The sequence below is a fragment of the Macrosteles quadrilineatus genome, unplaced genomic scaffold (assembly GCF_028750875.1).
Source record: "Macrosteles quadrilineatus isolate MER2022 unplaced genomic scaffold, UCM_ALF_1.0 Scaffold_7__1_contigs__length_78375512, whole genome shotgun sequence".
NCBI lineage: Eukaryota > Metazoa > Arthropoda > Insecta > Hemiptera > Cicadellidae > Macrosteles > Macrosteles quadrilineatus.
Genome location: NW_026542600.1, coordinates 36,669,507 through 36,684,512, shown reverse-complemented (window position 1 = coordinate 36,684,512; position 15,006 = coordinate 36,669,507). Strand labels below are relative to the sequence as shown.

Genomic DNA, 15,006 nt, shown 5'->3' with positions numbered 1-15,006 from the left:
CAACCTTACTCATTTGCCCTTTATAATCTATGGGCCAATAACATGGGGTTATAAACTAATCAAACCACACACAAGTAATACATTATACATACCAGTATATGGAAATCACGCAAGTATGGGTGCCTGCAGTTGCTGTTTCTGGGATCACCAAGCAATAACATCTATTTCCCTGCACTTTTCACACACCCACTGTCTTAAAAACAATCGCTTGTCATCCTTTCTCCACATATTGTGAATCTCCTCTGTGGTGTGTGTTGATTTTGTTACAGCACAACTACTGGTATAAAGTGAAAGAAAATCAGGGTTTAAATGAAAGCCGACTCTCAATCAACACCAAAGTGCATGTTTCTATTAATAGTAGGTTCAAGCATGATTCATGCTTCAGAGGTTTGGTGGATACTGGCCAGCAGAACAAACAGGAAGCCCTAAGAAGTCATCCAGTCACGGACGTTGAGACGGATTACACGACAGCCATGGTTTGTGAGAAACTCTGCTAGATTATCAGCTGGAGTCTTAACGCTAGTGGAACTTACGATCAGGAAACTTTTGACAAGGCCGCCGTATCACATCAGAGAGCTGTGCAGGCGCTTCGACATAGCAGAGGACAGTCGCAGTCCTGGACGACTCACCATAGATTAAGGATAGCATGTTTTACTAGGGCCTAGCCAGTCAATTCTGTCATTCAGGCCGTTGCTCGGCTTCACCTAGGTTAAGAAGCTCAGTCAGTCAGATCAAGCACCTCATAGCATGCTCAGTATAAGGCACGCAAAGTCAAGTTGTCAGTCAGAATCCCAACCCCACAGCATGTATCTGATGCAGCATGCATATTCAGGCAAGACCAGCCACCACGTTTTCATTAAATCATGTTGTTACAGTACATATATCATTCCAGCAGATGCGGCGGATTTCCTCTAAACAGGCGGATCACATTCCCACTACTGGATGGATGGGGGAGGTGATTTTAGTGAATATGCCTGGTTGGATGACACACACTACCCTCAAGGACCAAGGGTGTGCGTAGTTGCATTTTAGACCTTTCAATAAAAAAGAACCCACAACTGTAAATGCCAGCTGAACTGATGTTAAACAACAAAACCTGTGCCATAGCTTTAATACCAATGTGAGGATCTTCAAACTAATTGATCACCAGTGATCACCTTATCATTGTAAAAAAAATATTTTTACATCTATCACCAGCCAGTGGATTAATAAACTACAGCATTAGAGTAGTTTATCAGTCAGGAAATCACTAATTGCAACATTAAGAGTCCTTGGAGCCTAGACATTCTAAAAGAACTGCAAAGGACATTTCTAATCTCACAGTTTACTAGATATTTAAATTACAATCACTCTGGTGTTTGAAAAAATATTTTTGGATGGTAAATATAAATAATTCTTGAGCGTCTGTTTGAAATATGAACAAAATTAACATTGCTCTTATGGCGGGCAAATCCAAGATGGCCGTTAAGTTCCATGGACTCCCTTGGAGAACAATTATAAACCACCAAGAACATTTCTAATCCCACAGTATACCAGATATTTAAATTATAATCACTCTGGTGTTTGAAAAAATATTTTTGGATGGTAAATATAAATAATTCTTGAGCGTCTGTTTGAAATATGAACAAAATTAACATTGCTCTTATGGCGGGCAAATCCAAGATGGCCGTTAAGTTCCATGGACTCCCTTGGAGAACAATTATAAACCACCAAGAACATTTCTAATCCCACAGTATACCAGATATTTAAATTATAATCACTCTGGTGTTTGAAAACATATTTTTGGACAATAAATAACTCTTCAGCAGCTGTTTGTAATCATCCAAGATGTCTGCTCCTCCAAGGACTCTTAAGGAAAAGTTCAATCCTGCCTCAGTATTAAGTTGTGTTAACTCATAGTACAAAGAAGTAAGATACAGAGGAAACATTCAATGGTAAACTTAAGTGGTGTCTAGAACCAGTCGCTGGTGTCTAGAGCAAATTCTATTCATTGTCCCCTTATGCTCCCCTTTCCCCCTTGCCATCACGTACTACAGCGCTTACACTGTAAGATGACTCTGTCCCTACAACTGCTGTACAAAAATGAAGGACTTCGCCCTTCAGGCTTTTTCATGCTCAGTACAAGTACATTTCCGCCCCATTATAACAGAGCTAAAAGCACACGGTTGTCCCATAAGCTGTATCCTCTGAATCTTGTTTCTCTGTGCTCATAGAGTTCCCGGGAGCTTAACTAAAATGACAGGAAACAGCTTGGGTGGTAGTTGACATCAAGGGTGGATTTCTAAACAATCTTTAAACTTTTAAACCAGTATTATCATTGTGACCGGGGAGCGAGCTGGTCTAGTGGCTAAAGCGCAGAAGTTTGGTTCCAGGTTAAAATCCTGCCAAATCACCATTGGATTTTATCTAAGTGATGATGCCGCAGCCTCTAGGTCTTGCCTGAAGAAATGTGAAAAACAATCCTGGGCTCGTGCCTATCATCCAAGGACAAAAAAAATTATCACTGTGCAGTTTTAAATTAAGTTAGTCTTTACTTATTTAATCCACAAGATGTAGACAAACAACACAAATCAATCTTAATCTAGGTTAGCTCATCATTCAAATTTTCTAACTATGGAGCAGATAGTCAATGGAGTTGCCTTGGTGCTTGAGAAGTGATTGCTTAGTGTAACTCATGTCCTTAAATGCTTTACCATCTTCAACTTGGCCCTATTTTAAATCTATAAATCACTGTCATGGACAGGTCTTGAGAGATCAGTCAGTGTTAACGTCATAAGTAGAAAATTTAAGGTACGAGCCTTGGCGAGTGCCATAAAACTTCTACGAGTGTCGTTAACACTATTTATGCAAGTTGCTTACAGTGCTTAAGTGGTTCCTACAACCAGTTTTAATGACAAAAAATCACTACTCATAACTTCTAAGAGAGGTTATGTTTTCGTTTATAACCTCTCATTGCCACTGACATTGATGCATCGACTCATTGTACCAATCACCAATTACCCCAATAGTTAACAATTAAATTGGTAAACAGCTGATTTATTTTAGCTGAAGTTTAAAGCATTACAATTTTACTCCTTCTCTCTCAATCCTTGAACCTCATAGGTCCTTTAACCGTTGTAAAGTAAAACTATGCTGTTATGTAAGTAAACAATGCTGTTATATGAATATTTTCAGTCCAAAGAACTGAACTGAAACGGCTACTTTAAAAAAACGGTCATAGGTAAAACCTTTTGGCTGTGAATAATTTGTTTTTCCTAGTGTCGGTCTTGGAAAAAGCTATTAAGATATTTATTTTACTTTTGTTTGTGGAACAGCTATGTTAAACTCTTTCTACACATTAGTATGAATCCCAATACATAATAATTCTGTTTTAGAATAATTTAGTTTAAAATAAAGTACAGTACTAATGTTTGGGATTACCAAATTGATAACTTATAGTATTAGGCCTACTGTATAAAAACGTGTCAGGTTTTTTTTAACAGTTATTCAGTAATTAAATTCTTATACATTTTGAATGTTATGTTTGGGAAAAACTTTTTCTTGTTTGATATTAAAATTTTTGTGGTTATTTTGGTGGTTATTTGACTTTTAAGGCTATGAGCACTGAAAATCAATACTATGTTGGTTTATTAATTCTAATTTGTAAGAAGAAGCAGAGTATGAATTATAATGAGTGTAAACTCAAATTAAGAGTAAGAGTAGTTGAGTTCTTCCACTACTGTTTGATAATGTTTTAATCAGTATTACAAAATGTGTTTAATTTTAAAATGTGTCTGTAATACTATTATTAGATAATTACAAACATGTTTAAATCGCTCCTTTATCAACATAATTCATATCTAGCGACAATAATATCTTAGGTAGTGCTATTATAAAAAAGAGAGTCACAATTAAGCAGTAAGGACTATAGTTTACCCTCACTGATATAAATTTTAAGAGGGGCTCTAAAACAATGTAACCCTCTTTGTACCACATGATAAATTAAAATTATCTTAGGGTCTAGAGAGTTTTTATAATTAAGGTCAGGGTTACAGTAAATTTTAAATTTCACGATTTAACCTACATATTACCGTCTAAGTTCAGTAAAAATAAATTATCTTTATTTTCACTTATACAAAGAAATCAGTGTTTTGAACAAATTTAAAAGATTTGCACTAGGGGAGAATCAGCTTCAAATCAGGTAATACAAATAGCATTAGAAGCCGTTGAAACCCAGCACAGGCAGTATAATCCAGTTTAGTACAATGGCAACTATTTTTACATTCACACACTCATAAATTACTTCATAGTTTTTATCCAAAAAGTTTTTTTCATGGTACAGTTACACTAATGATCTACTGGTTAACATTGAGTAAAATTAAGTACAATATAAGTCAAACCATAAATCTTCCCTATGCAAGAGAAATAACACGTTCAAAACTGGTTCTTTCTCTATAGTTTTGTTCCTCAAATTAATTAACAACAGTCTTAGAATTCATTATTAAAGATAAAACCTGAAAGGTTCATTTATATAGTCCAATTTGGCTGATCCGGAGTTTTTAGTGTGAAACGTCCGTGCTGGTGGACCTGGTACAAATCTTGCCAAACACCTCTTCATGACCTGTCTATAAACAAAGCAACGAAAGATCCCTCGAGTGAGGAGAATAATCCAACACTGAACGACTGAACGCTGTGTAGATGGTAAGAAATGTTTTGAAATGGACTTTCCACATGTTAATAAGGTTTCAGCATTAGTAAAAAACTATCCTGAAGCAAAACATTAGCCTCCTTCCTAAAATATGTATTTATGCTATATCATAGTTCCTTGACAATAATTACTGCATTTTTCCCCTTTCAAAATTTTTTTATTGGTTTTACTCCAGGCCATTTCCAATTAACTAATATGAATTGTTGAAACTGAAGGCTGGAGGAGATACTAGTTAATCGGAAAAGAAAATACATGATTTGTTTTCAGTAAACTTTTAACAACTTTCACACCAGAAAATTAAAAGGAATATTTTTTTCTTACAGTCACCCGTCAAAGTGGGCTTCCTTGCACAGATTATAGTACAGAAAGCCTTACTTTGGCCCACAGTTTTTACTTTGGTGCACAGTTTTTACTTTGGCGCACACCAGTATTCCAACCAAACAACATAAATCAAGCACGTAACCTGTGTATGCTTGAAAATAAGTTTGCAGCACTTAAAGATATTACGACTACGATTAGCAGGTGCAGAGTTTCCCATTTCATTCAATGTTTGGATTTAACCTAACCGAAAACGTGTTGTACAGTGTTTGAAAGACTAATTATCTATATGATTTATAGTAACTGTATGACAAATAAAATGTGTAACACAAGTGCAAATTGCCTTTGCTGCACTCGAGAAACTTTCCACACTTGCCTATGGCTTGTGCGTAAACATTTCTCTCGTGTGCAGCAAAGTGCCACTTCGCCCAATAGTTACACAAATAACTATTCCCCGTATCTCAAAAATGAACCCCTCTACTTTGAAACTTAGTAGTTCCATAAATAGAAAATAACCTTGCTGTACTGCAGGTATATTTTTACGAAAGAGTATTGTTTTTTTTGTTTTTTTTTTACAGTAAAACTTTTACGTAGGAAAGTTAAATTGTTTGTCACTCCAGACTTGAAAACGTGATTAGACACCAGAAATCAGTCCATTATGAATCAATATGACAAAAAGTAGGTTTAAGATACTGTATAGCAATATACAACTCCCGATTCATACAGAATTACATAACTTAAACTTGGTGATCCACTTTCCACTTCCAGATGATTTTTACACTGGAAGAAAAGCAGCTCACAGAAGACCCTTATAAATCACAGGAATCTTATAGCGGGTTGTCAAAATTTGACCATTCTTATTGTAACACCCTGTAAATGGCTGTATTTTATTTCATTAGTCACCAAGTCATCAAATACAGTCATAGTTTTGCTCTGGCTAAATATTTGACAGTGCAAGGTTCTAATTTAAAGTGAATTGCTTGATAATCCCATGTTCTTAGGCTTCAAGAAAACATTTGTTAAATAATACAGTAATGTTTCATACCCATACATATATTTTTTTAGGAATATAAATAATGTTATTTTCTTATATTATCCATATTTTTAAGAGGAACATAATTTCAGGTAATTCACAAGCCAAACAAGTCTAATCATCCTTACAATACACTCCACTGACTAAAGGATGAAAATAACAGCCGTTAAATTCAGCCATATTTTATTCATCTTAAGGTGAAAAACATAACCACTTTCAGAAAAATTGGTATATATTTTTGTTGACAAGAAGTTGATTTACAAATTACCTAAATGTCAAAGACAAGCCGTTTCACATACATACGTACAACAATTTACAAGAAAAAAAGCTTGTGTCCAGACGGGGGACCCGACCTTCGTTAACCTTATTGGATCCACCTCAAGCGTCCACATCACACCGGACACATACATATAGCTGTGAACAACGACATTCAGAAGTCTTCTTTATACAGATAACATAATATGTTTCAAGAGGTTGACAAGTTAAAAAAAAAACAAAAAACACTTGTTTCGTCGCCATAAGGCGGGTGAGTCCGACCGTTCGCCTGAAACTGGTCTCGGAACGGTCCTAACAGGCCTCCTTCGGGTAGGTAAACACGATTACTTTATTATCACAGAAAAATTATTCCACGCGAAACCGTTCTGCTCGGTTTCCGGACACACAACTTAATCGATCGGGACTGTGAGAAAAGAAGACGAAACGAACGAACAGAAGATGACGATCAAAGCAGGCCTATGAGAACGGATAACCGGAATCGAAACCCGGATATAAGTTTGCCAGCAAACCGATTGTTAAAGCCGAGGAAACTGGTTTATCGTACACGACAAACCGGTTTCACAATAGGCAGATATCAAGTTTACTGTTTCTTGGAACCGGTTATGAGAACCAACGAGCCGGTTTCGCTAGTGTACGCCGCCATGGTAACGATGATTTCCACAGACTACACCAGGTTGTACTCCTTCAAGTTTGACTGGAGAATGGTGTCCTTGACTGCAGCAAACACGAAGCGGATGTTCTCAGTATCTGAAAAATTGAGCCTCGAGTCAATTCAGTAATCCAAAGGATAATTACAACACACTGACTTCTAGCCATCAATCAAACAAGCTAGAGTGCTAAAGTATTTTGAATGCTTACATTTGATTGAAACAAATTGATTCACAATAGTCGTAGATGAGCAGAAGAAATGAAAAATAAAAGGTGACCAAGAATAAGTGGATCCTGGATGAGGAGAATGCTAGGACAACTTTGAGGATAGGAGCAAGGAGCAGGAAACAAAGAGGACTGAAGTTAAAAAGTGAAGGCCAATGTTTATAGTAAGCTGCAAGTTAGAGGGTAAGATGAGACATTGATATTATTTACTATCCGGATCTTGAGAGTAGACCTTACATAAAATCAGAAAATGAAAATATAGTACTGGCAACAGTGAAACAATATTGATCTAATTGTCAAATGAACTAATACCTCCTTCATTGTACAACGTGATTGTATCCATTTTTTACCCCAAACTGTTTGAAATCAGTAAAGGTTTCAGATTTTAACACTAAGATTTTGTTCTAAAATATTTTAGGTTAGAGCTTAACTCTCTTTATAAAGTATTCTGCTGTTTTGGCAACTATTATAATATCAGTATGAAAAATTGATTAATTCTATAGGGTTGATTTTGTTGTAGTTAGCCGAGCACTAATTAAATACATTTATTTTTGTTGGACACACAGTGTTTGTTTGAATATTTTACGACTCAATCGAAATCTTAAGATGATTCTCATTAAGTTCTGAAACATCAGTAATCGAGCGCCACTACCTTGAAAGATAACAAAAATCTCTTTAAAAAAGTATTAAGTCTATTATAAAATTAAACAATTAGTGACTTTTAATTTAAGAGAAAACATGATAAATAAGTTAAATTAAATTAAATGATTAAATGAAGTTAAATGAAGTTAATGAAGTTAAATGATTAAATCACTGAAAAGGCATAATTAAATCACTGAATATTAATTTATGGCGTTCAAGGGTGGGTAAAGAGTAGAGAAAAAATTAAAGATCACCAACACTCATTCTTTGTCATTTAAGAATATTGTACACCAGTCTACCAAGTTATGATCAAGGACTATAAATAATGTAGGTACCATGTTTTATTTATTAATGATTAACTATACCTAACTATCACTACTGTAAAAATATTGAAATAGAAGAAAAAAGTCACCCATTAGTGTTAAAAGACAAAAATCTTCACTCTTTTCTTACCTTTGAAAAAATATGATACAAGCCTACACATTTTTTTTTTTTTAATTGAACCTATCCACGCTTCCCCAAGATACTCACTTTTTCGACATATAATTCCTTATTATGAGTTGTAAAAAATAAACAAACATTATGATGTTGAAAAACCAATGAACCTCCAGTTTTCTGAATTTGTAGAAAAATAAATGAGGTGCCATAAGAAATTTTGAAGATTTTTAAATAATAGCCTGGCAGGGGTTCACCTTGTTTAAAAAATAGATTTTAACGAGACAGGATTCAAAGCCTCGACTCATGATACTGTGTCCTGGCCGGAACGATATCTTCGAAGACCACCCAGTAATCTATCTGCCTCATGGTCAATTCTACAAATAGTAACAATGCAATAATAGATACAGATTAATGTATAAGTTGTGTTTTAAGGAAAAATTCAGCAAAATTTTTTGAAAAGTTTTTTTTCCATTTTATGTCTAAGACTATCCACAGAGTAAACATACTCCCCAAGAGTTATCCTTATACACCAGCTGAGGACAATTTTAAATTAAATCAATGTTTAGTATCGTTTAGGTACTTTGATATCTTTCATTTACTTCTTGGTATTTTACCAACTGTAATTAATATTGGCCTGATAGACCATCTATTTGTAAGCTAATTGGTATTATAACCAAAAAGGATGTCCTGCTAATTTGTCCTAAATAAGAGAAAAACCAATAATCAATATCATTGCACATGAGCGCAACGACTCATCAAAACAGAGTTAAGATTTTACAATAGAACAAGAATTTTACTTGTAGTATACAGCAAAACTGTTTTTATGTTTGTTTGTTTTGTTTTTTTTTTTTTTGACAAAAAGGTTGACTATCTTCAATGCTAAACATATTAGTTAGACTTAGTAGGCCTAAATTGATTAGTAGCCACTTTTACTAATTATTTCTAATATTGAAATCAGCTGTTTTTACTGTTTACCAATACAAATGTTATTGAAATATGCATTAGCTAGCTTTGTTGTGTTTTTAGCTCGAGATGCATGTTTACATAAACATAAGTAACATGACCGATTTTCTTTTCATATTATATTTAAATAATTAATTAGGAAATTAAAAAGTTTTAATTTTACTGAGGTCTGTTATTCTGTGGGTATTTTTGTGTAGTGATGAAAAACATCGTTCATCACTTGTACCGAAAGTGATTTTCCGACACTTGCTCCAATTATTCCCCTCCTCGGCCTTACCTCACACATGAAATTTGGTGTTCATGAAACTTAAAAGTGTGCAGCGGAAAATGTAACTTGTGGTACTAATAATGAAATATACTATTCTAGGAAGATAGTTTTATAAGATTTGAATTTTCAGCAATATTTAAAACATCAGCTGTGTTTTAACACAATTCATTGATTTTTACAGATTTGAAATGGTTTGGCTAAAGTAGTAAATTTAAGAACTTTTGTTGAGATTTGATATAGAACTGTTTTATTTTTTGTATAATTTTTGTATGATTCTTTCCTTTTAGGAGGTGTATCATTTTCTCTAGTTGGTCTGACGATAACATAGCCTTACTAATCAATGTGAATTAATGGCTAAATAAACTACTTTTTATGTCTATTATTATACAAAGGAAATGACAAATTAAAATAAAATTAAACTTACCACAAAACTTTGGAGTAACCACAACAAACATGAACACACATGCACCATGCACAAGCTCCAGTCCCAAACCATTGCTCAAAGCTACATATAACACTTATTTAACAATAATGTTTGGATTTGTTGTAACATTGTAAAAATTGACGATTGATCCTCGACTATTTTGTTGTAAAATTGTAAAAATTTACTGTTGATGCTCGACCTTTTTTTGAAACATTGTAAAATTTTTAGGGATGGACGGGTCCCGAAATTTCGGGAATTTTTCGGGAAAAAAATATTCCCGATTATCGGGACGGGATTACATTTGACTCGGGAATTTTTCGGGACGGGATTTGGTCCGATCGTCGGCGATTTTTCCGCTTCGCGAGTGCCGATAACGCCGTTATTGCGAGCGATAGGTCCGCAAACGCAGGAGACGAAGTCATACCGAAGATCGCGCCGTGACCGCGAGTCATGACGACGATCGCGCCGTGACCGCGGAGTCATGCTGACGATCGAGCCGTGATCGCGAGTCATACTGACGATCGCACCGTGACCGCGGAGTCATACCGACGATAACCCCGTGACCGCGGAGTCATACCGACGATCGCGCCGTGACCGCGAGTCATACCGACGATCGTGCCGTGACCGCGAGTCATGACGACGATCGCGCCGTGACCGCGGAGTCATGCTGACGATCGAGCCGTGTTCGCGAGTCATACCGACGATCATGCCGTGACCGCGAGTCATACCGACGATCGCGCCGTGACCGCGGAGTCATACCGACGATCGCGCCGTGACCGCGGAGTCATACCGACGATCGCGCCGTGACCGCGGAGTCATACCGACGATGGCGCCGTGACCGCGGAGTCCTACCGACGATGGCGCCGTGACCGCGGAGTCCTACCGACGATCGCGCCGTGACCGCGAGTCGTGACGACGATCGCGCCGTGACCGCGAGTCATGCTGACGATTGAGCCGTGATCGCGAGTCATACCGACGATCATGCCGTGACCGCGAGTCAAACCGACGATAACCCCGTGACCGCGGAGTCATACTGACGATCGCGCCGTGACCGCGAGTCATACTGACGATCGCGCCGTGATCGCAGAGTCCTACCGACGATCGCGCCGTGACCGCAGAGTCATGCTGACGATTGAGCCGTGATCGCGAGTCATACCGACGATCATGCCGTGACCGCGAGTCATACCGACGATAACCCCGTGACCACGGAGTCATACTGACGATCGCGCCGTGACCGCGAGTCATACCGACGATCGCGCCGTGATCGCGAGTCATGACGACGATCGCGCCGTGACCGTGAGTCATACAGACGATCACCCCGTGACCCGCGAGTCCCAAGTTACTATAGGTACCTGTAAATTGTTACCCATTTTTTGTTTTTTTTAGATCAGTGCCAAAAATGGTAAAAATTGATTTCGTATGTCTTTTTTTGGTAACTGCAATACAGTACTTTCTTTTTATGCACAGAAAAAAATCCCGTCCCGTCCCGTCCCGAAAATCGGGAAGGAAATAAAAATCCCGTCCCGTCCCGTCCCGAACTAAAAATTCAATCCCGTCCATCCCTAAAAATTTTACAGTTGATGTTAACTATTTAATTTTTTTTTTAATACTGCTTGTGGTGCAAAAAAGTAATTAATAATTCCCAGTAATTAAATGTTTCTTTGAACGTTGTTAAAATTACAACTATAATAGTACTATGAAAGTACAATTTTAAACTTTTCAGACCAGTTTTTGTTTTTCATCCATTAAATTCCATGATTAAATTAAATGTGGTATACAATTTGTATGTACCTGTAAACAAATCAAAGTCTTTTGAATCTCAAATAAAAAAATTGTGCTACAAAAGATCAACAGGTGGACTGGGGGTGGAATCACCCCTACCACCCCCTAGTTTTATTATGCAATACAGAATATCAATTCTCACTCATACCTTCTTTGAATTGAGTCAATCCTTAATAACTGATCTTGAATCTGTTAATGCTCAATCCTATCCAAACTTAAAAACTAGGATGGTGTTAAGTGAATTTAAGGAATTTAAAATTTTTAACAAAGCCTTTTAGATTTTTGTGAAATAACTCCTTTCTCCCCGATCGATATCTACAAAATGTTCACACCTCTAACCAATATTTTCAATTTTGATACAAACCTCTAGTCAGTTGTGACCTACTGTTCTTTTTTCTACTGAACAGATTGTTGAGATAGTAAAGAACTGTGACAAGAGAGGACAGAGTTTGAGGGGGGGGGGGGGGGGTGGAATTGTGACAGAGCTTCTGATCTGCCTGAGAATACTAGACAGCTGATAAGTTGTTTGTTGGAAACTTTTAATAATTTAAATTTTAAAACCGACCAGTGATAGTTGATTATAGACACACATAGCTGTTTTGCTATTGACTTGTGCATGCCAACACACATTACATTTTGACTCTTCAATCGTTCAAGGATCTGAAAATGCTGGGTTGCACAAATGCCATGAGTTTTATTGTTCCCAATGTAACAAAAATATCGTTGGGAAGAAATTTAAAATTAACCGATGGACCCCAGCAGAGCGACTGACGGACCTGAACCGGATAAATGTAGACAGCGCAATAGAAAATATATTTTTTTTCTATGATGCTAAAGGCTGTCTCATGTTAAGTTGAGGCAGACTACCTGACCAGAGGGTAGAGAAGAACAATGGCTAGGCCGGTCCTTCGACGGACCCTCCCGGCTCTCGGAGTAAATCCCATTAACCACGCTTCAACGAATACTTCACATAACAGCGTAAATATATTGATTAATTGAAAATATAATCAATTCGTTATATCTGAAAATAATGTATTCTAGGTTATAAAAAAACAAAATTTTGCATGTTCGTACCATGCTAATCGGCCGACTTTAAGTATTAAAACAAACTTTTACTCTTATAACTAAGTACAATATTTAATTTTAAATTATTAACAATTGATATTCTGTATTATACTTCGTTCATAATATTTAGGTGATTTTAGGGGAAGAAATCTATCACCTCCACTTGACCCTTACCTTTAAAAATAAGCATTCGAAACGCCGTTAATGAGTGGAAACCTCTATTGTTATCAAAACTGGAGTAGGATGCAACTTGATACACACTGATTCTCCGGTTCCCGACATAGATGGTGGCTAGATTTTTTATTTAATTAACAATTACATATTGCCCTTGCGATTAATCAAACCCATTATTTAAGCCACACGGTTATAAATCTCACTTCTTTAACGTATAAAATGTAAAAATAACAAAAATATATATAATTTTGAACAATCTAAGACAAAGCTCTCATTTAATTTACATTGATAGATGCACTATTAATACAGACTTATAAATTAATTTTGTACTACAAGAGACAAATTAGCAGTTTGTTTTAATACTTCAAGTCGGCCGATTTGCATGGGACGAACATGAAACATTTTGTTTTTTATAACCTAGTTTACATTATTTTCAGATATGATGAATTTATTATATTTTCAATTAATCAATATATTTACGCTTTTAAGTGAAGTATTCAGTGAAGCGTGGTTAATGGGATTTACTCCAAGGGTCGGGACGGTCCGTCGAAGGTTCGGTCTAGCCATTGTCCTGCTATACCCTCTGGTCAGGTAGTCTGCCTCAACTTAAACATGAGACAGCCTTTAGGCACGAGCCTGGGATTGTTTTTCACATTACTTCAGGCTAAGACCTAGGGGTTGCGGCATCATCACTTAGATAAAATCCATTGGTGACTTGGCGGGGATCGAACACGGGACCTCAGGGACTGAAGTTCCGTGCTCTAACCACTACGCCAGCTCGTTCCCCATTAATTTGAGTATGGATGGATGGAAAGCCTTTATTTCAAAAGGACAAGGAGCATTATGGCTCTTTTACACTTGCATATGTTACAACATGAATATATCATTATAACATTTCCAATGGGGGTTGGAGGGTTTCGAACACTGAGAACAGAATGTACAATTTTAAATTGTAACAAACCAACAAATATAAACATCATGCAACCATGCAATATCAAAATACCTGAAATATATTTATTTCAACTGCCAAAATTTTGGAAATTTTAACCCACAACGCTCCCAGTTTATTGGTAAATCCATTAAAATTGTAAGCATAATTTTTATAGTAAAAAAAAAAAAAAATACAAATCCAAAATAATAATGGAATTAACATATTTATTTTATTTACAACTATACCAGTTTTATGTCATGGATATATTAAAACTGCAAATTAAAATGCATTTGCACCCTTTATATGGTCAAGAAAAACAGCAGGGATGTACATACATTTGAAGGGAGGTATAATAAAAGTTTAGAGAAATATTCAGTACTTTGATATAAATCTGAACACAAACCCATTCATTGTGAGTTTATAGAAACTAGGCATGGTTAGGTTATATTACCTATCCAACTTAATTGTTTAAATAACCAATATGCTAATTAATGATAAGGAAAGAACAGATTTTCACTATTTAAATACCAAAATATCATGAAAATGTAATCCTATAGCTTTGAAAAGGTCAGTTCAAAAGTTTGACATTTACAGGCATTAATAACTGGCAGTAAATGCACCCACAACCTATATTTAACCACACCCAAAGTTTATATTTAAATGTACAGACTGGTAGAAACAAGCGAAAATATGGATATTTCATAACTTGTCAACAAAACAATTTAGTCATTTTGAAAAGTAATTTCAAATTTTTGTTACTATGTATTCTCTAAATTTAAATTCACTTTTCCCGAGTATTATGGGCATTTTTTGTCTCAACAACAAATTTAAAGCAGAAATGAATTTACAACAACACAGAAATATCAACATCTGTTTCAATATTTAACAAGTAATTAATTGTGAGAAGAAAACTAATACAGCAATCCCATTCAAAACGCTTGATTGTAGATTTAACTGTTTGAAAACTGGAAATGAAACATAATAGCCTATAACTGAAACAACCTTATTCATCCAATTGGTAAAAGGAAAGTCCATTCTATAGATTTAACTTATATCACAGTAAAAGCAAAAGTAAAATTATAAATTAAATATTAAAGAAAGAAATTATAGTAAAAGCCCAAAATCAAATCCA

The 15,006-nt window shown here is 35.9% G+C and overlaps 1 protein-coding gene across 3 annotated transcripts in view; it reads right to left on the bottom strand.

Annotated features, from left to right (window-relative positions):
* Positions 1-6,252: 6,252 nt before the first annotated feature.
* The window catches only part of LOC128997853 (guanine nucleotide-binding protein G(q) subunit alpha), a 74,082-nt gene continuing 65,328 nt past the window's right edge, over positions 6,253-15,006 (bottom strand). For all 3 annotated transcript variants that reach the window (XM_054423620.1, XM_054423618.1, XM_054423616.1), the window contains one exon: positions 6,253-7,061. In XM_054423620.1, coding sequence (XP_054279595.1) covers positions 6,979-7,061 — 83 coding nt within the window. In that variant the 3' untranslated portion in view covers positions 6,253-6,978. The remainder of the gene's footprint in view (positions 7,062-15,006) is intronic.